This window comes from Enhydra lutris, unplaced genomic scaffold (genome assembly GCF_002288905.1).
Source record: "Enhydra lutris kenyoni isolate GAN:26980312 unplaced genomic scaffold, ASM228890v2 scaffoldscaffold38, whole genome shotgun sequence".
NCBI lineage: Eukaryota > Metazoa > Chordata > Mammalia > Carnivora > Mustelidae > Enhydra > Enhydra lutris.
In genome coordinates, this window is record NW_019154122.1 from 14,075,003 (window position 1) to 14,097,536 (window position 22,534).

A 22,534-nucleotide genomic window follows, 5' to 3' on the forward strand; every position below is an offset into this window, starting at 1 on the left:
CAACTACTACTTGGCGCAGTGAATGCTTATTCTGTGCTTTATTGTTCAGTTCCCATAAAAGCTCAGTGAGGTTGGCATTACCTTTATTTTACAAATGAGAAAATTGGCATTATATATTAAAGAATTGCCTAAGGCATATAGTTACTAAACAGGAAACCCCAGGCCTATTTGACTCAAAGCCTGTGCTCTGAACATTGATGATTTTATCATAGATTGACTCATATACAACCTCAGTTTCTTCTGGCTGTGCTGGAAAATAACTAGGAGCATTCTAATGAAGAGAAAAATACATGCTCACTAGAGAATAACTTGACAAATACAAAAGTTAAAGAAGCAGACTGAAATGAAGATAATTGTATAATCCATGTTTGTGTTTTTCCCCTTCAGTTTACATCTACATGCATGTATGTATAGGTGTATGTGTATGTGTTAAGATCATAATTAAAATATTGTTTACACATAATGTACATACAATTATGCATTCCTTTATTCATTTTATTTTATTATGAACATAGTACCATGTCATTGAACATTTTACACAAACATTTATAATGAACACTTTATCTACGATAATGTGGATGTCCAATAATTATCTGTTCCCATCTTTTTGAACATTTATGGTTTTCCAGTATTCAGTTATTCTAAATAACATTGTGACCGTCTTTTTTCAACATAAATCTTTATACTTCAGTAATAATCTAGATCTCCTTTATTTCAGTTAATTTGGATTCCAGACATTTCAAAAATCTGTTTCTGGTTCAGTAAAGTTGTCTTTTCCATTCACCATAGCTCATGGTGTTTGTGTAGCGGTTGAGGACAAGAAGCTGGAGCTGGGTATAAAAATTTTTTGTTTGCTTTTCCTCTGCCATCACATTTGAACTCTCACAAGGTTTATGTCAGATGGCAAATGTTGGAAACGGTTGAGAGTGCATGTGTATTTGGAAATGCAGCCCTACTGAGGATATAACAACTTTTTTTTTTTTGATATAAGAACTTTAACCAGATAGGACAAAAAATCAGATTTGATAATTTCAAAAATGCTTTGCCAGTAAACCTCTACCAATGTTGAATAAAATATAACAGAACTTCTAAATGCAGAGCTGAACTTGTAGGAATTAAGAGAAACTGTCAAGTAAAGCATTAAGCTGATCCTTCATCAGCCCATGATGAGAGGAGATTGGGATAGTTACTGTCTCCTTAACCAAAGGGTCTTGCCTTTAACATCCACCAGGTATAGGAGGAGATGGGGTCTTGATCTCAGGGAATTAAGGAATTGGAACTGAGAGCCCTCTATCAAGTCAGGGCCATCAAAGTTCTGTTCTTCAGTGAAAGGGTCAGCTAGGTGATATATCCAGAATTAGAGGAAAATGATAGCGAGACCTATTTGGGACTAGTACTCTAAGCATAGAAAAGAAAAAGAGGGAGGAATAGAGGGAGAATTTCCCTTATAATTAATAACTTTGGGCTTTGTCCCCCATGACAGTTGGGACATGGATTTGCATTCTTGAAAAATAGAGAACTCTAGAGTGAGAAGACAATGTAGAAATTGATCTTGGGTCATTGAGCCTCCAAGAAGCATACTCTCATTCAAGAACTTGTAGGATACCTGCAGATAATATATCTTTGAATGCCAAATGCACTGTTAAAAATCACAAAATGTTGGAAGAAACCATGTGCCATCAACTTGAGTTGATGTACGCCTGAGAACTTCAGTGCTAGAACTATCAGAGACAGTATAACAGACTGAAACAAAATAGGACCTTTATTTCCCTCTCATGTAAGCAGAGTTTGAGAAGAAGCAATCTTGGGTGTGTGCGGGGCTCCCCAACCACCAGGGACCTATCCTTAACTTTAATTTTTACCTCGTGCTCAAGGTATCAGGGGAATGGTAGCTGTGACACCCAAATTTCACGCTGGTAGAAGGAGGAAGTAGGTTAAAAAAAAAATGCATGCCTTCTTCCTTTAAAGGCATTTTCATAATTTGTGCAAGACATTTCCTTTTCTTCTCATTAGATAAAAAATTAAAAAATTTTTTTTACCTTTGTAGGTAAATTCTACCAGTATTCAAGGGAACAGAGAGATGGTATAGGTTCTCTGAGTCATTTTATGAAGCTAGTTAAACTTTTATACCAAAACCAGATTAAAAAGTAAAATTTATAGGTCAGTTTTACTTAGGAACATGCATGTAAGATGTTTAAATAAAATAATAGAAAATGGAATCTGGCAAAGCATGAAAAATCTACTTACCCAAATTGGGTTTATAGAACACTTCCCAAATTGGGTTTATAGCTATTAATATAGCTTACACTTTAACATGTTGAAGAAGAACTATATACACATCTTGATGTTGAGAAAACAGTTGTTGAACGTCAACAGCTAGTCCATGTTGGGGACGGGAACTCTTACCAAAGTAACTGTAGAATGAAACTGCCCTCTTGTGACTGAATAAACAGAAATCTACAATAAGCACTATACTTAAAGGCAGAGTGTTGTAAGTATCCTTCTAATTTCAGAAAAAAATTGGAATCCCATGTCCATTAAGACATGAAAATGTGTGAGAATTGGGGATGAAGAAGTGAACCTCTGATAATATGGTATAATAGTTTTTGCCATAGGGACTCTGAGAAAGCGTGTGAACAGATAGTTAGAACTGATAGGATAAACCAGCATGTTTGTTGGAAATCGGAGTGGTCTGTATAACACTCAGCTCCATGTTCACAACATGAGGGATAGTTAGAAAATAAAATTAAGACATGCTGTTTCTAAATGCTTCCCTTCTCTTGATGTGAAGTTAGTACTAATTAAAAGTCAAATAGAATTTTTTTTTTTTCCAACAAGTGTTTTTCTCTAGAGTTGCTTGAAGGTTAACTTTTTGTTGCTGCTTTTGCTTTACAGTTTGTTGCTAGTAAATTAAACATTTTAAACATTTTTCTATTTCTAGTAAGTCAAAAACTCTTTAAAATAAAACCTAGGAAACCAAGTTTGGTTTCCTAGGTTTTATTTTATTTGTTGTTTTTATTTGTTGTGTTGTATTATTTTTATTTGTTGAGAAACAAATAAAAAATAAAAAATTTGTTGAGAAACAAATTTTCTGCTTATGAAAAACTATGACAGTGAACAAAATGGTTTTTCAGTCAGTTTTTATGTAATAAACCTTTTTAATTTTAGAAAGAACCCATGAATATAGTATATTCATTTTACCCTCTAAGCTCCCCTTTAATCTATTAAAAAATGTTAATCCTTCAACTGTTGTCTGCTAAGGGATGAATCGGAAGAGAGAGGGAGGTCTAAGATCAGAAGACAGTGTAGGAGTATTTGGGATCACAGGACTTTAGGGAAGACCTAGCATTAGAGGCCACAGAAGGAAGCACATGGGCAGCCTCTGTGCAAGTTGTGTGTGCCCGTCCCTGCAGGCAGCCCACTGGCAGGGGAGTGTGGCAGGAACGAGGTCTAGGCGGAGAGTCAACCGCAGTAAGTAGACATCTAGGGGTCAGGACAACTGTGGAGAAATCAAAGCCCAGGTCTCAGGGGCTTGGAAGTACTGAGTAGAGTCACAGGGTTGTCCTCAGTGTAAGATAGGACTTGCTCAATGGAAACAGAGCCCATTTCTAGAATTGGAATTTATGTTAAAATGGCCCACTGGCTTACTTAATTACCAAATCACTAGGTTTCAGGGCGCCTCGATTTTCTCTGAGAGCTGACCTCAGAGTCGGAGGTCGGATTGAACTCGGTTGGGTGTTAAGTGATTCAGTCTGGGGGTTAACAGCACTGCGGAAGCAGATAGCCTGGCAGGTCACTTGTTGCCAGTCACGTGTCCAGTCTTCAGACTCCCCAAGGACTGATGATTGAAGGCTAACTAGTACAAGTAGGTGTCGTGTGTGTGTGTGTGTGTGTGTCTGTGTGTGTATCATTTTACGTATTTTATGTATATAACTCAAGAGTTACGATGCCACTACGTGTAACTCCTATATGTATCTTTCACCCAGTTTACCAGTTGTTACCACTTTGTAATATTTGCTTGATTAATTTATCTTACTGATTTTATTTTGTATATTATATATCTTTTTAAATTTATTACAGATTTGCCTTATTATTTCTGTTTTTGCTGAGTTATTCTCTGTATTAACCCTCTTTGCTTCATTGTTCTATTCTCCTTCCCTGAACTGTTTAGGAATGAGGTGCAGCGTCAAGCTTCTTTCTCCCAAATATTTCAGTGTGTCTTTCTCAAGAACAAGGACATTCTCTTTCATAATCATGATGTGGCTAGCAAAATCAGGAAAGGTGACATTGATAAAATACTGTTTCATCTAATACAGTCCATATTTATATTTTGCTAGTTTTTCTAATATTGACCTTCAGGGTGATTTCTCCCCCTGATCATGCATTGGCATTTAGTTTGATCTCTGTAATACACCTTGCTTCTCTTTGTTTTCACAACATGTCTCTTAGCTTTTTTTTCTTTTGTCATGGCATTAACATTTTTGAAGAGTTAGAAGTCAGTTTTGTTGAATATCCTTCCGTTCGGGTTTCTTTGATGCTTCCTCATTGTTAGATTTAGGTTTTGTAAGTTCTGCCAGGGAATGACTATCCGAAGTGTTATTTTGCCATTCTCAGTGTATCAGATTTTTTTTTTTTAGGTACAAAATAAGAGATTTAGATAGTTCCAGTAAAGATGATTTTGATACTGTCCTTGCCCCCAAAGAGCTTATCATCTTTTTAAGAGAGGTGAGGCACCCCAGGAAAAGCTGACATGGGTTAGGGGGCGGCAAGAGGAGAATGAAGTTCTCTGAGGTTTCCCAGCTGTTCCCAGTAGGGTGGTCTCTCCAGAGAGTTTCTGGCTGGGCTTCTGGGTGAGTGGGTGAATTCTGCACGTGCAAGAGAAGAGAACTGTGCGGTGAGGTGAGCCCTGGAGTGTGCCACCACTGCGCGACAGGGCGGGGGGTTCTGCCCGGGTGGCTTGAGGAGGCAGCTATGAGGTGAGTTTCAGGAAAGACAACCAAGAGGGTGTTGAAAGAGGCCGTGGCCACCACGGGACCCAGTGTTCAGAGAAAAGGTTGTAGGGTTTTGGTGGCTTGCCCGTAGTGTCACTCAGGGTATTTGGTGAGGTCAAAATTATAGTTTACACTTCTTGAATTGCTATCATAATAACCATTTTTTATGCTATATTTCATGGAACAGCTCCTGTGGTTTTTCAGAATAATGATGAATTTATTCAATTATTATTTTATGTTTATTTCTCCAACGGAGCATTTTCTATGTGATTTGGTAGTTTTGAGAAATATACTTTTGAAGGAAATACTTTGTATTTGTGCTGTTTGGCTTCTAGGCGATTCAGTTGCTTTTGTTTTAGAGAGTCTTTTTCTTCAGACTGTTTTTGGTCTCACACGTCTGTGGACATGTTATTTGTACTAATAAGGAAAGTGGTCTTCCAAGCTGTGGATCCTTGCTTCAGGTGCTGGGTCGAAAGCAAAACTTCTTTAAGTGTATTTGACATTTCTTGTATTGTATAAATGGCATTTTCAGTATGATGAGAGTTTTTTAATCATAGTCTCAGAATTTAGTTTATTTGATAGCAAAAACAGGAGTGCTAAAGAAATGGAATGGATCCTATATTTATTTTAGGGATCTTGAGGACACAGAGCACTCTCTTAAGCAGGTTTTTAATTTCTTCACACTCTGTTATATTTGTGGGAAACACAATTAGCACTGCTCTTTCCTACTCTGTCTTGTCCTTTATACATTTTTGGGAGTTTCATGGTCTAATTTTCCTTTTTTAATTGTAACTAAATAATCATACGTAGAATCATCTCTTAGTTTGCAAATGGAAAACTATGCTTGCATACACATCCCAAACTAGGCTGTCTTACATGGATGACAGCCCACTTTGCCTTTTTGTTGGAGGTGGAGGTTGTGGGAAGAGGCATAAAGTGTGTTTCTAAAGATTTTAACAGAAAATGTCTTGGCCGGTGCTGTGGACAATATGAATACTTCACAGCACTCAGTATGACTGGCATGGCGTGGCCTTGCTGATGTGGCTTTAGAAATATTTTCTGACTAAATTTCAAATGAATTTAGCTTCATGGTCAGTGCTGTAAAGAATTGCCTTGGGGCGCCAGGGTGGCTCAGTCGGTTAAGCATCTGCCTTTGACTCAAGTCATGATCCCAGGGTCCTGGGATGGAGCCCTTCGCCGGGCTCCCTGCCCAGCGGGGAGCCTGCTTCTTCCTCTCCCTCTGCTGCTTCCCTTGCTTGTGCACTTACTGTCTCTCTCTCTCTCTCTCTCTCTCTCTCTCTGTGTCAAATTAATAAATAAAATCTTTAAAAAAAAATGAATTGCCTATAACTTTGAATCATGAGATCTCAGATGAAATTTTCAGATGCACGAGTGTTTGTGGCATGGTGTTCTTTGACCTCTTGATTTGAACTTTCCTGCCCTTGTTAGTATTAGAAGTACATTTTTCAAGCTAGACATGCCTGACTGGATTAGTATTTCTTTGAGAAATGTTTTTATTTATTATTTAGGCTATTTTGGAGCTTCTTGTTTAAGAGAGATTAAGCTCTTTGCATAGAATAAAGTGTTCTTTAGATACTCTGCTTTCTTTACTGTCTACACTGCATTTGTAGCTGTGACAATACCCAGAACTCCACAGCTTTGCTAGAATTGTTTGTGTGGCCTTTTCCCAAATGTTTACAGAGTTTTCAAAACGAAATTTGTGGGGTTGTTCCCCTTAAGTAGCTACTGCTGTGTTTGTAAATGTGCTGTCGTTTCTGTTCATTCATTCTGTGTATGGTCATTCATATCTGTATCTTTTGATTTTATTCCTTCTTGAAGATCTTGCTGTATAAAATCACAATTAATCCCCCCCCCCCCAAAAAAAAAGACAAAAGACAAAACTTGCTGTTGTCTTGTCAGAGCAGGGCTGTTCTCTGAAGCCTCTCGACGGATGGTGTGGCTTGCTGAGTTCCCGGGTGTTGGCTGTCTCGGATCCCCTTTCTAAGGCCCCACTTCCCTGCACACTAGCTTGGTATGCAGGGAGAAGCTGCAGAGTCTGTTGGCTGGGCTTTATTTACGGAAACAGCAGGGTTGAGATTGATTGCGTTGAGAGACAGTGTATGGATGAGGGAGGGTCACAGCACATGCTCAGTCCTGTCAGTGTGAGGGGGAAGTTTCTGCGTTCTGCGTGAAGGCTTAGGTCATAGCACAAGCTCAGTGAAAGCTCTATGAGGTCTCTCAGACTGCATGTGCCTCCATTTTGAGTTGTTAGAGTAGAAAAGGGCAGAGTTTTACCAGTAAGTAGAGGTTCAGGGCTACAGCTAGAGTCACCAGAGCCTCTGTTAGTCATGGATGAGCCATTCAGCCCCTGCAGGTAGGCTATCTTCCTCTGGCCTCACCGGAACAGTGATGGTTTTTGCTGCTCTTTCTCACTTCTGAAGATGTTTATGAATCATTTCATCATTCATAGTGCATGTTCCTACGAGCCTTTAATTCAGCCCTGGCTGGCCATGTAGGTGGTGTTGGGAAGCGTGAAGTCAGCTAAGAATGGGGTCTGCCCGGAGTGCATTAAGCAAACGGAAACATTGTGGATCCCAGCTGTCCCTGTCCCTTCCCCTTTCCCTTCGCCTTTCCTCTCCGGGTATAGCTTTAACCCAAGTCCTGCATGGGTGCCTGGTGCTGAGCTTGTTTGCCTCCAGGCACCTGCAGAACAAACGTGCCGGCCGCTCCGTTGCCGTGTGGCTGGCAGGGAATGCCTGGGCCCCAGAGCAGCTCTGCTTGGCTGTTTTAGGAAGGGGGTAGGTGGGCAGCTATTGGTTGCTTTGAAGGTGGGTGGAACTTGTTTTGATTGAGAGCCTGTTTGCCAGAGCAAATTATGTTTCTTGTGATCTGTTTCTGAAGTCTGGAGATGAAATAGAGAATATGACATCTACAGGAAGTAGTTGTGGACCCTGGTCGCAGCATTATCACCTTAAAGTGTTTTTTTTTTTTTTTTTTTTTTTTTAAGAGAAGTAAAAGGTTATGTCACATCAATTTCTGTTGTTTCAAAGGGAAACAATTCATTTTCAGAGTTTATGGGAAATGACAATTAAGAAAAGAATTGTATGCAGTGACATTTGTGATAGAAGTTAAGGTTCCAGGTATTTTATTTATTTTGTTTGTTTTAGCAGAAGATGGCATTTGTGGTGTATATGTGTTTTGTTGTATGACTTATATGTTCTGTTGGAGAGGAGTAAAAAGAGGAGTTGATGCTAGAGAAGGTGGAAACACTGAGCAGGCCAGGTTCCGTGCCCGCTGCTTGATGGGCCCGGCACTAGCCTTTTCCTTGTGGAGGAGTCACACTTTTTGTGTGTCCTGTTTGAAGCCAGGCCTCAGACCGATGGCTCTTACTATGGTTAATGTAGGGAGCCAGTCATAATGCTCAAGGTTAGGACAAGTTCAGTTCTTACTCAAGTATATGGTAAGTGAAGTTGGTGAATTGTATTAGTTGTTACTCTCTTTTCTCTCCCCCTTTTTCTTCTGATGAAAGTTGGAAAAAATTTTGAAGTGACAGTTAACTTTTGTGTATTTGTGAGGTTGGAAGTGGAGGCATGTGATACGGAAGAAAGTGCAGCTGAAAAGTGCTCATAGGATAGTGAGGAAATGGATGGGACATTGGTGATACGGGGAGAGATCCTGAGCATAAGCTCTTCGTTGTTTAATGTGAATGTGGAACTTGTCTTTATCATTCCATTTCGATCGAATACTCTTCCTTTCTGCTTTTTTCAGTCTAAAATTACCGTCTCTCCAGACAAGAGGATCTGGGCACAGAGGCACTTAACAGTCCAGACTTGTTTCAGAAAATCCTCATTTGAGTCAGGACAGTACTTGTCCAAAAAACAGTTGTGGACTGCCTTTCTTTTGTAGGGCCTTCGCTTCTTCAACTTTTTTTATATTTACCAAACAAAGTGGACTAGAAAGCTCTGGGCAGTTTCCTCCCGCTGGTCCGGCCGGCTGGCACGGCCCAATACAGATGCGCACTTGTGAGCTTGTATGCGGCCGCCTGTTTCAGTGGTGAGGACTTGCAGTGACCACTGCTGGCTGTGTAGAGTCAGATCCTGTGTTTCAGATCGGGTGAAGTAAGTCACAAGATCTGTTCCCTGTGTAGTGTGCATTTGTTCTGTATTTCCCGGGCTTGGGAAAATATTTTTGGAATGTTATTTGTTGACCAGCTATCTCTTGTTTGGGGGCTCCTGTGCTTGTCTGGTGGTGGTATAGGTAAGGAACAGCACATGGGAGGTTATTCTTTTGGCTGGGGAAGTTGTCCAGGGTCTTCACAGGTTGGACATTGGAAAGATGCTTATTAGTTTCATTTTGTCTTATCACTCCCTTCCTGTTGTACCTCAGAGTATCAGGAAATGTTGGTGAATACGGACAGCCTATGTTTCCAGAAGAACATAGAAGTGAAAGTTCACTAGTCATCTAAATAGTATCCTTTATTAGCTTTCCTTGTCATTATATTAGAATCTTGATTCAGAATTTAAGGGGTGAGGCTTACATTTAAGGGGTTCCTCCTACGTAAAACATAAATTTTTCAGAGCCTGTGAATCTGCTAGTAACATAGCTCCATTTTTGGATCACTTCCTAGGTTCTGGTCTGGTGCGTTTTGATTGGAAGACTCTGGTATACCTGAGACCTAATGTTCGCCATGTCTGTGATTCTCCAAGTTGTTCATTGTTTCTGAACCTTTCTCCTTCTGAATTTGTTTTTCATTTTCCACTTTACTTTTTGGTTGTTACTAAACGGAGCTATCTTTCTTTCTTTTTTTTAAAAGATTTTATTTATTTATTTGACAGAGATCACAAGTAGGCAGAGAGCCAGGCAGAGAGAGAGGGGGAAGCAGGCTCCCTGCTGAGCAGAGAGCCCCATGCAGGGCTCAATCCCAGGACCCTGAGAGCAAGACCTGAGCCAAAGGCAGAGGCTTAACCCACTGAGCCACCTAGGTGCCCCTAAACTGAGCTGTCTTTCCACCAGAGAAACATTTATTCTAAAGCCATTAGAAAAAAAAGTCCTCCAGAATGAGAGAGAAAATAGAAAATACAGGCTAAAGGGAGATGTGAAATAATGAAATTCATGAATTTGGTGTGCATTCATGAGTCTCCTCCCAAACTCATGATGATCTGTATTGAGCAGTTTGTGATGGGGGAGGGTAAGGGTTCCTGAACATATTTAAAGCAGTTCTGAAAGAAAGTTATTCTATTCTCATGTTGTGTATTTTTGATACTTTGGTTCTAAGCTACAACAGCTCATTTTCATTCAGTTGAGACAAATAGACATTATTTCTATCAAAGTTCTTTGAATTATACATTTATTTGTGACTATTTGTCTTCTGGGCTGTGGGCTACATCTGTGCTTATAGCCTTAGTTTCTTTTAGAGTGCCTGCCAATGGGCCTTTGGCATAAATATGTTGAATAAATTAGTGGCATTTATTGTAAGAGAAAAGACTAGATTTAGAATTAGATGGTTTTGTTCAGATGCCACCTAAGTAGTGACATTGGGTGAGTTTCTTCACTCCTCTGAATTTTCATTTTCTCATGGACCATATCTCCAATAAAATAAATATAATTTCTCACAGTTATAAAGATGGGGTGAAAACAGTATAAACTATTTGGCACTTAATTACTCAGTGTATTATTGTTACTAATTTAAAGGCCAAGTTTACAATCTCATGTAGGTACGGTTATCTCAACAACATCTATAGTTTTTGGTGAGTCTACATAAGACAGTGTCAGGAGTTGTGTTGGAAATTATGGTAATTAAATTAGTGACCAGTATGTTTAACCACCATTTATTGATCTCCTTTCTTCTCTTGCCCTTTGGGTGTTTTATATTTTTCTTTATATTTCCTGAAAAAAAAAAAAAAAAATTTTTTTTCCCCCCCAAGTAAAATGTTCAGTGTGTTCAGCATTAAACGTCATTCTTTTCTTACTTCCCTGATGGGTGTGTGTGTGTGTGTGTGTGTGTGTGTGTGTGTGTGTGTGTGTGTTAATGTTTCTGCGTTCTTCCTCCCTGCCCTCACCTCTTCCCTCTCCTCCCCCCATTCTCACACCACCACCGTGAAGAGGCACAAGGCGATGGTCATGTTTTTCATAGTATTTCCCAGAGACTTCCCACTGGGAACAAAGAGACATTCACACATGCATTGAAGACATACTTGGAGTCCAATGTCCCTCTTTTTCTGGGGATGTTACATTTCTGGTTTTATAAAGTTTGATTTTGGTGTGTAGAAAGCCAGCAATATTTTTGTTCAGATTGGCTTAATCTTCAGATATTGCTACATTATAAATTATTTCAATCACAGTAGGATTAAAATAATAAGTCTGTTTTCTAAATCTTTATGTATGTACAGCTTTGTGTTGGGCTGTGATTACTGCTTTGAAATGAGATCCTTTCTCATATGTTGGTTTGGTTTGGTTTTTGTTATGTTTTGTTTTGTTTTTTACCATTTTTCCCCCTGATGTTACATACATTGTATAGAGGCATATTTACTGCATCTTATTGTCAGCATGAAATCTCTTCTTTTTCCTCAGCCAATGCCTAAATTCTTAGTTCTGGGCTCTGACTTATATTTAGGGGGTACTCTGTGGAAGGAGAGCTACATCTGTGGCCTGGACTCCTCCATAATTAACTCGCCCTTTGAAAGAGCACCTTTATCTCTTCAGGCCTTGGAATATCATGATTCAGGATTTTGAAGAGTTTCTGTCTTGCATTTGTGTATGAACTTGAAACATTAACTCTTTCAACTGTTGATGGGTTTCTCTCTTTCTCTCTCTCTTCTGATAAATCAATATTCATTCAGAATATCCTTTCTGCTGGGCAGGAGGGTTAGCCTTCTATTACAGGTGGCTTGATTTAATTTTGTACCAAAGTGCTTAGTTGCTACCTATGGCTAAACAACAGCTGAATTAAAATATTGGAGTCATTTATTCATTTAGAATATATGTTGTGAGTGCCAGTGGGCCCTCAGATATAATGCAGAGGTAAAAACAAACTTGGTCCCTTACTTGCATGGTACTTTCAGTTTAAGGTCAGGACATTGGAGGAAATAATTACACAAAATAAATATAAAATCATGCCAAATAAATAAAAATTCACGCCTGTGGTAAGGGTTGAGAAGAGGTAGGTGGTGCTTTGGGAATTCCTGGTAGAGGAATTAGCTTGTGTTGTTGTCGGTTGCCAGTACTTAAAGCTAATAATAGTAGGGGCTACTGTGCAGCAGACTGGTGCCGCTTCTCCCTGTAGATCATCTTTTATTTTTATAACAACTTTGCTAACCAGTCATCATGAGTGTCATCTCCTAGATGAGACATTGAATTGTGTCCCCAAGATCACATTTAAACTAATAAAACTTTTTGTTTGTTACTGAGATTTTAATCCAGGCTCATGTGATTCTGAAGTCTATGCTCTTCCCTTGTGCTTAAGCATCTGCTGCAGTGTGTGTCACATCTCCTCCCTCCCAGGAGCGGGCTGCTGGAGTCTTGGGACATCCGATAGGTTACTCTGTGCATAGGGTACACAATACAATAGGGTATACAAAGCACAGTGATTTTAATCAGGTTTAGGGAATTGTTTCCTCTTAAAACAAATGGGAATATATTGTCGATAGAATACAAAGTTTACATGGGTTTTTAAGATAGTGTCAGACTTTAAAGACAGTTCAGGCTTGTTAAAGACTGCTTTGGGGTAGGGGTGGGGCTCCTGGGTGGCTCAGTTGGTTGAATGTCCGACCCTTGATTTCAACTCAGGTCATGGTCTCAGGCTTGTGCCAGCGAGCTCTGCAGCAGTCTGCTGATTCTCATTCTCTCTCCCTCTCCGCCGGCCCCCACGTGCACTCTCTGTCTCTAAAATAAACAAGTATATGTTAAAAATTTTTTTTAAGATGGGGGTGCCTGTGTGGCTCAGTCGTTAAGTGTCTGCCTTCAGGTCAGGTCGTGATCCCAGAGTCTGGGGATCCAGTCCCACATCGAGCTCCCTGGTCAGCGGGAAGCCTGCTTCTCCCTCTCCCACTCCCTCTGCTTCTATTCACTCTCTTGCTGTGTCTCCCTCTGTCAAATAAATAAAATCTTTAAAAAAATTTTTTAAGATAAGACTGCTTTGGAAACGTGCGTTCATGCTGGAGGAATCTGAGAAACCCAGCATGCTATTCTAGATTTCCTTCTTATCATCCTTGTTTTCACTCCTGCCCACAACCCTGCTTAAAAAAGAGTGATTCTAGTGGTGCCTGAATGGCCCAGTGGGTTAAGCATCTGCCTTTGGCTCAGGTCATGATCCTGATCAGGCTCCCTGCTTAGAGAGGAGTCTACTTTCTCCCTCTGCCCCTCACCTCATTCCCTCACTCACTTTCTCTCTTGCTCTCTCTCTCAAATAAATAAAATCTTTTTTTTTTAAGTGATTCTGATAAATTGCCTTTCAGTTTTCCTAAAATTTGTTTTGTTTCATTCTGGACCCATAGTCCATTTCTGTGATCACTTTCTGAATGAGCTAGTGAGTAGTAGAATTTCTAGAGTCTTCTTTGTATTGATTTCATGTCAGTCTTCCTGCTCAACTGAACAGCTTATGGAAAAGGTAAGAATTACCTCTTCTCTGAGCCGGTGATCTGAAGGAAGGTAAAGGAAGATTGCACAGTGATTTCATTCATGCGTGACACCAGCCACAAAGAAGGGTCCAACTGGACAGTAACGCAGTTCAAGCCTTTTGGGAACGGGCTGTAGGCCACACTACTGTGATATTCTGGGCTTGGATTGGGGACCAGGTCTGGGTTGAGGGTGGGAACCCATGCCAGCTCCCTGTGACGGGCCTCTGTTCTACCAGCTCATGTCTTCTCCCCTGGATCCTGTGCTCTTGTCCTTCTTCCTCCGCTGTAGACCCGGGTCCTTGTTGTAAGCAGTTACCACACTCTTTTAGAGCTATTTGCATGTCTTGAGTGAATGTTCCTTCACAGACACTTGCCTCTCCCAGCCTGCATCTGGCTAGCGGGCTCTCTCATCTCCTTTGCGTGGATGCTTCTCCCTTTTTGATATTCAGTTACAGGCTTCCTGCCCCTTTCTGTCCATTCCCTGTTTACTTCTTAGACTAAAACGTTTCCATGGTAACAGGTTACTTTTCAAAGGGAACATCTTGTCATTTTATTTAATCCACTGCAGCTGAAGAGGACTGAAATATTAAGTTGTAGTTGCCATGGATACTGCTTTGTTACATGGATTTCTTTTGTATCAGATTTCATATACAATGAATTTCTTTCTCTCTTTTTCTTTCTTCTTTCTTTCTTTCAGTGCTCAAGGAATAAACATAATGATTTGCCATTATTGTTGTAATTTGGCTTCTGGGACTGTATTTTCATAGTCCAAAGCGAAGATTTGTCAAATAATGGGGACTGAACCTCAGCTGTTTTGAAAAACATATATTATTTACATTAAGCTCACAGAGACATTGTCCTTGCTGGTGAGGATGGTGTCAAATTTTTTTTTTTTTTTAAAGTATGATTCACAGGGATGTCTCAAAAAGGATGACTTCAAGCCAGAATCCTTAGTAAATACAGGGAAAAAAGAATTTATGTGACTTGACTTAGTTCCTTGAATGTCTTTTCTCAACTGTGGCATTCTTTCTTCTGTTACTTGTTCAGCTGTCTACAGTACATCTTAGGGGAATCTTAGGGCCATTTAATTAGCTTTTCTCATGTCTAGCTTTCTTCTCTCCAGTCTGTCTGTAATACATTACTCAACCAACAAACTTTTTTGACCTTTTAAAAACTTTTAATTTTTTAGATTCATAGGAAGTTGGAAGTTACTACACACTGCTCCTATATATGCTTCACTCACTTTCCACATTTGTGTATAACTCTAGTGTAACATCAGAACCTGGATATGACATTAGTAAAATGTGTGTGTGTGTAAGTCAGTCAGTGTAGCTTTATGTGACCACTGCCATCGTCACATCTGTTCGTTACCATACAGACCTCTTGCTCCCTCACCTCCCTACCCATCCCCCATTTCTAACACCTGGCAACTGCTAATCTGTTCTCTGTTTCTATAATTTTGTTATTTTGACCATGTTATATAAATTGACCCTTAACTTTGATAGGTTTTCTCACTAAAAAATTTTTTTAGAGAGGGGGAGAGAATATGCACTTGTGAGGGTGGGGGCATGGGGGTCAGAGGAAGAAGGAGAGAGAATCTTGAGCAGGCTCCAGGCTCCACACTCAGCACAGAGCCCAATTTGGGGATTAATGTCACTACGCTGAAATCAAGAGTCAGATGCTTAACTGACTGAGCCACCCAGGTGCCCCTATAGGTTTTCTCTTTTAAGCTGATTTTTCAAACTAAAACTCTTTTTGATAATTCTTTGATGCTTGAAATGAAGACAAGGGTATATGGTTTCTCATACTTGTTCTATTAGTGATTACATTATTTTGGTTCAGTAGCTTAATCTCTCTGTCACATAGGAGCGCTGACTTTGGAGTCAACTCAACTTGCGTTTGAATCCTGGTTTTTTCTTTCCCCTTGTTAGCTGTGTAATCTTGGGCAGTTTCGTAACTCTCTCTCATTTTCAGTTTCCTTACATGAAGAAGTAATAATAGCACCTTCCTTATAGGGTCATCCTTAAGATTAGATAAGAAAATATTTGGAATTTGCTTAAGCTTAAAACGCCTGGTACATAGTAAATGTTCACCATATATGTTTCTTTATTAATGCTACAATTAGTACTGTGATTATTATCTCTACAGTGGAGATACTGCTTCATAGGGTTGTCACAAGAATAATAATACATACCTGGTACAAATAATACTTAGTAAGTGATAACTAGTATTGTTATTTTGCTGCTGTTTGTCACGCAACTGCAGATATCTAAATTTAAGATAATGTCGTGAAAACGCTGAGGCAGGGACAAGGGTGTATATAGATCTGTCCTGCATTATCCTGGGACATGACCTTCATCTTTGGTTTCTTATTTTGTATGTAGTGTCCTTTATCCGACCTCACTGGGATTTACACTGTCCTTGGTCTGGATTTTCTTTCCTTAATTGGTGGCCATCCTGTTTTTGCCCAGACCTAGTTATTTAATTAATCAACACTGTACATCAAGCAGAAACCTCTTCAGCAGCTGTGTTGTTTCACATATAAGATGCAGTAAGCTCTATTTCTGGGGCTGCTGTCACTGTTAATGCTTCTGTTCCTATCAAAATATGAACTAAATGAATACATAGAAATGAGACTGCAGAGCACCTAGAACAGTAGGAAATATTTACATGCTAACTGTCATTGTTACTAATTGAAGGATAAGCCTGAATCCAATATTTTCCATCTAACTTATACATGACATTACAAAAATCACGTCCACCTAGAAGGACCCATTGAAGGGCCAAGACAGACTAATGGATTTTTAATGTAAAAGAGTCCAGAAAGATCATAGATGAGGTTTTAGATTTGTATTGTGGTAAAAAACGTTAAGAAATGACCACTTTGTCGAGTTTTGGGGTAGTATCCAAAATAATATCCATAATTGCCAAAAAGACTATTAAAATATTCTTCCCAGGGGCGCCTGGGTGGCTCAGTGGGTTAAAGCCTCTGCCTTCGGCCCAAGTCATGATCCCAGGGTCCTGGGTTCGAGCCCCACATCGGGCTCTCTGCTCAGCGGGGAGCCTGCTTCCTCCTCTTCTCTCTCTGCCTGCCTCCCTGCCTACTTGTGATCTCTGTCAAATAAATAAAAAAAATCTTAAAATATTCTTCCCATTCCCAGTTACTGTCTTTGTGAGGCTAGGTTTTTCTTCAATACTCTAACTAAACTACCTTGTTGCTGGGCCCCTGGGGGCTCAGTAGGTTAAGCATCTGACTCTTGATTCAGCTCAGGTCATGATCTCAGGGTTGTGGGATCCAGCTGCCCGTCAGGCTCTGTGTTCAGTGAGGAGTCTGCTTGAGACTCTCTCCATCTCCCTCTGCCCCTCCACCTGCTTGCACTGTCTCTGTCTCTCTCAAATACATAAATAAAATCTTATCTTAAAAAAAATAAAATAACTTATTGCAATAGATTGGATGTAGAAGCACATAGGAGAATCTGGGTGTCTTCTATTAAGTCCTGTATTGTATTTGCAAAAATGTAAAGCATTGCCTCTGTTTTCATTGAATTTTTTTTTTCTGGTTTAAATAGTTGTTTTACTTTATCTTTTCCTTTTTCTTTTAAAGATTTTATTTATTTATTTATTTATTTGACAGAGGGAGAGAGATCACAAGTAGGCAGAGCAGCAGGCAGAGAGTGGGGGTGGGGGGAAGCAGGCTCCCCACGGAGCAGAGGGCCTGATGTGGGGCTAGATCCCAGGACTCCAAGATCATGACCTGGGCCGAAGGCAGAGGCTTAACGCACTGAGCCACCCAGGCACCCCTCAATACAATTATTTTTCATAAAAATAAGTTATACATGTTAATATGTAATAGGCTTATTGCTATTTTAAAAAAATTTCTGGGGGGGAAATTTCTCAAAAATCTAACTTCCTTAGAATGCTTAGTAATTTAAAGACCATAAAGAATTTCTGAGACCAAAGTTTGGGAGCTGCTATGTTAAGTAAAAGGAAACAGGTACTAGTCAGCATGTGATTTTGTTAAGAGTGTTTTCCACAGGCTGTTGGTACTGCATCTAAATAGTAATTCCTGGTGATCTTTGTCGGTGTTTACAATTCAGTAATCTAGAAGTGTTCATGCTACTAAGGAACTTTACTTTGTCCTGAATGTGTAAAGGCAGGTAGTGTAGTAGATTCTGGGGGACACACACAAGATTGGTATCATTTCTTGTGCTTTAGAAGTCTATAGTCCCGTAGGGGTAGTGGGGTAGGAAATGTCCGAATGAGTCATAGCAGAGTATCATCCTCTGATAGGGCAGTTTGGACCACAAGAGGAGCACGCAAGAAGAAGGGGCCAGTGAGGCAGCAGGGGAGGAACATGGTTTTTTTGCTTTGTTTTTAAAGATTTTATTTATTTATTTGACAGAGAGAGAGAGAGAGAGAGAGACAGCAAGAGAGGGAACACAAGCAGAGGGGCAGTGGGAGAGGGAGAAGCAGGCTTTCCGCCTAGCAGGGAGCCAGATGCAGGGCTTGAACTCAGGACCCTGGGTCCATGACCTGAGGTGAAGGCAGATATTTAACAACTGAGCCACCCAGGCACCCTAAGGAACATGTAGTTTAATGTGGAGTTTGGCTGCTATCAGCAGAGAGAGGGGGACGGAGATTGTTCACTGGATTGCAGATGTGGCTGGAAACTGGCTATTTCCCACAAAGCTTACTTCTTGTCTGCCATCTTCACTTCATATGCTGACAGTTTTTCTCTCAGATGCATCCAGTTCTCTCTAAAGGGGCGTGTTGCTATCTGCCTCCTTTTATCTTGGACCTAAAACACATTTCTACCGTTTATTCTATATTCAGGAGTTCCTGGAAGTGTAGGCCAGTGCCATTGTCTGCTTACCTTGGATCCTAATCCTCAAAAATAATTTTGTTGTATTTCTTGCTATAAGAAACCTTGATATTTAAAATTGCATATGGTTAAGAAATAATTTTGTTATAAAAACTGATTTTTAAATTTTCAAAGGTTCTTTTATTTTGGGCTTTTTACACTACTAACCTTGTTAGTACCCGTCATTGACAGAAACAGAAATGAGAGAAACCGTTTCCAATTTAGGCTCTTAAGATCCTCAGTACACTTGTTTGTGTCACTTGTGTAATTATTATTAGTAATAATTATTAACTTATTTTATGCAAACCAGTGGGATATAAGATATTTAGTGTTTGTTTTGTTATTTTGGCACATTTTTGTGCTAAATACGATAATATTGGCATATGAAAATATTAAAAGAAGAAACAAAAAATAAAAAAGGAAGAAGATTGAAATAAAAACAGACCAGGAATGTTTGTTCTAGAATTATCAAGGACTTCACAGTGTGTGTGTAGCAGTGATGGGGAAATGCTTTCATAGGCATCCACTTGAGAACCTTGGCATAGCACAGAACTTCTAGAAGAGCCTGGAAGATGAGCTGTGGGCACAAGTTACTGGATGGGCTGCAGCTGAAGCCTTTGATGACACATTTTGGCTAGACCTGCTTGTAGGCAGGCGAGCATTTGGAAACTATTTAGAAAAACAGGGGAGAGCTATTGGCAGCTAGTTCGCTCATGGCTGGTTATGAAACAGAAAGGTATGGTCAGCAATACTGACTGCTTATTTTTCTTAACATATTCATGATTAAAATACCCTCTGGCCTGTTTGATTCTTCTCAGACCTCCTGAAACAGCATGCCCTTCCTACATCAACCTACTAGCACAGTCCATTCTTTGACATGTGTTTCAACATGCCGTTCCCCTAGTGGGGAACTGGAGGTGCTTTGTATATTACAGACAGTACTTGCACAGCCTTTTCTCCCACTGTGCAGGGTTTGATTCCCTCTTGGGAAGTCATGTTTTGTCCTGCTGATGTGCTCCCCTTTACATTAATTTCTTTGGAAATTAACTGTTGCATGCACTGTTTTCTCCCTGTGAAGCCTGTCTAATTTTGATCATTTTCCTTGGCATTTTTGTATTGTTTCTTCTGAGATGTTTATGCTTACCAGTGTACTGATTGGACCTCTTCTGGTGTTTTGGGGATGGATACTACTTCCTGGGTAGTTGGAGTGTGAGCTCCTTAAGAACTGGGCCATACCTTTCCCTTCTGAGTCTTCTCCCTTCGTTATATCTACTGCCCACTTTCCCCAAGTAAGACTTTTCATGAGAGAAATTGTTGGGTCAAAAGAAGAAGGAAGTAATCATTTTCCAGAATTCATTTTAACAACCTTCTACATTAACACTGGGGTTATCAACTCTCGTGGAGGACAAACATGAGACCGTGCAGCATCTCCTGTCCTTTGCTGGCTCCATTCTACTCTGCAGCACAGTGAAGTCCACCAGCCACCACTGGCACTGCTGGAAATTCGAAGGTGGCTCTGCAGCACAACAGACTTGTCCCCGGGCATGGGAAGTGTGGCCTGAGACCGCCTACAGTTAGTCATGACTCAGAGTTGAGGGTAACCAGGAGTTGGGAGTGGAGCCCCGGGAGGGCAGGGACTGTATTTCTTTGTCCGTCACCATATACCCAGTGAGCACCCTGTGCAAGGCTGGGACAAAACAGTCCACAGGCATTTTGTGAAGGAGCATAAGGGGAAGGCAACACACCCTTTGGGGGGTTGTGGGGTGAAATGGGAAGGAGATCAGGAAAGGCTTTACAGAAGTAGTGGCTTCTAAAAGGAACCTGGGATGGCTAGAATTTGAAGCAAGAGAGGGTGAGCTTTGCAAGTACAGTAGGAATGACATAACACAGCAGCAAGACAAATTCTTCCACCTCCTAGACCTTCTGGGCTCATTCCCACACATCTTTTTCATCTCTGCTTCCCCCCCCCCCTTTATTATGAAGGCCTTTTCTGGGGTGTGTGTGGATAGCTCAGTCAGTTGGGTGCCCAACCCTTGATTTTGACTCAGGTCATGGTCTTGGGGTCATGAGATCAAGCCCCTTATTGGGCACTTTCCTGGGCATGGAGTCTGCTTGTGATCCTCTCTCTACCTTTCCCTCTGCCATTCTCCCCCTCCCCCTACAAAGGCCTTTTCTGACTATCTTGTGTAAAGAACTGTAAAAGTGTTTATCATTCACCATCTCCTTAATTCTTTGGCCCTTTTTTCATCCGATTTATTTGTTTCTTTGTTTTATACCCAAATAAGAATGTAAGTTCTAATAAGGCAGGGATGTTGTGTTGCTCATTACTTTATCTCCAACACCTAGGACAGTTTTGAGTGTATATTGGGTACTTAATAAATATTTGTTGAATGAATGAATGACCCAGTGTGTGTGCTAGGAACCGTAGTTCTCTTGTTTATCTTTTAGTAAAGTTTACAGTAGGGCATGTGAAATGTTTGAAAAGAAGAAACCTCTCCTGGGGTTGTACTGTCAGAATGTACCTCTCTGAGGTTTGAAGGAGCAATGGTATGGGGAGTTGGGACAGGAAGCGGCAGGAAGGGGGTTTTTAGAGGAAAGAGATTTTAGACATATGTAGGGAGGGTGGGGGAGTATGCATGTACAAGACAACACTAGAAATAGTGGGGAACTTAATTCTTCCTGGGTTATCCCTCATTTATTTCAAATGAATTATTTGCCTTGAAAACAATGTGTTAATGTCGATGCCAGAACTGTATGCGCTAACCTGATCTGCTCTTTTCGTGACAGGAGGCTGAACAGCACCCAGGGAGAAATTCGTGTTGGTCCTAGCCATCAGGTAAATCAAATTTTAGTAGCTTTTCCAGTAGGGTTTTATTTCTTATTATTCTGCTGGCCCTTTATTCTGTTAAGCAGCAGCTTAGAATCATTTTTAAGCTTTAGGGAATTTTATATAAATGCAGGGTTGGTTTTTTCCCCCCGATCATTGCATACTTTAAAAAAATTGTTATAAGATACACATAATGTAAAATTTACCATTGTAAACATTTTAAGTGTACAGTTCATTAATTTTAAGTATATTTAAGTGTATTCATATCACCGTGCAACCATCTATCCCCAGAGCTTTCTTATCTTCCCAGACTGAAACTCTGTTCTCGTAGAACACTAATTCTCCATTTTCCTTCCCCACGCCCTTGGCAACCCCAGGATCATGACCTGAGCCAAAGGCAGATGATTAACGACTGAGCCACCTAGGTACCCCGAAAAAAGTGGTTCTAAAGTAAAAGATGCTTAAATTCTTGGAAAGGAACAGATTTATTATGCTTACATTCTTTTATACTTTCATTTATTTTATATCAGATTTTAAATATATTTATTAGGTTTTATTTTAAAAAAAAATGTTTTAGAGTACCAAATATAACAACTTGTTTATGGATTGGCAATATTTTCCTTATTAAAATTTTAATTTTTTGCATTAGGTACAATATTAACATATGTGAAAATCAAAAAAGAATAGTAAAATAAATCCCCTTATCCTTATTAGTCAGCTTTCACATGTACCAGATTATGGTCAACTTGTTTCATTTATTCTCCTTCATACCTCTCTAACCATTATTTTGAAATGAATCACAAATCTGTCATTTTACTTGTGATATCCCAAAGATAAGAGCTCTTTCCAAAAAAAATTGTAATATGTAACACCTAATAAAAATGAGCAATTTCTTAAGTACCCCCTTAGTCTAGATTTCCCTCTTTTTTTTTTTTTTTTTTTATAGTTCAGATTGGACTCTAAATAACAGCCATGATTTGCAGTTGGTTAATCATCTCTTAAATCTCTTTTATTTTTTAAAAAGATTTTATTTATTTATTTATTTGACAGACAGGGATCACAAGTAGGCAGAGAGGCAGGCAGAGAGAGAGAGGAAGGGAAGTAGGTTCCCCACTGAGCAGAGAGCCTGATGCAGGGCTCCATCCCAGGACCCTGGGGTCATGACCTGAGCCAAAGGCAGAGGCTTTAAACCACTGAGCCACCCAGGCGCCCCTCTTAAATCTCTTTTAATTCATATATT

The 22,534-nt window shown here is 40.0% G+C and overlaps 1 protein-coding gene across 1 annotated transcript in view; it reads left to right on the top strand.

The window, feature by feature from the left end:
• Positions 1-22,534, top strand: part of LOC111154621 (arginine-glutamic acid dipeptide repeats) — a 497,893-nt gene that overhangs the window by 291,187 nt on the left and 184,172 nt on the right. The window contains exon 8 of the mRNA XM_022514341.1: positions 21,255-21,303. Coding sequence (XP_022370049.1) covers positions 21,255-21,303 — 49 coding nt within the window. The remainder of the gene's footprint in view (positions 1-21,254; positions 21,304-22,534) is intronic.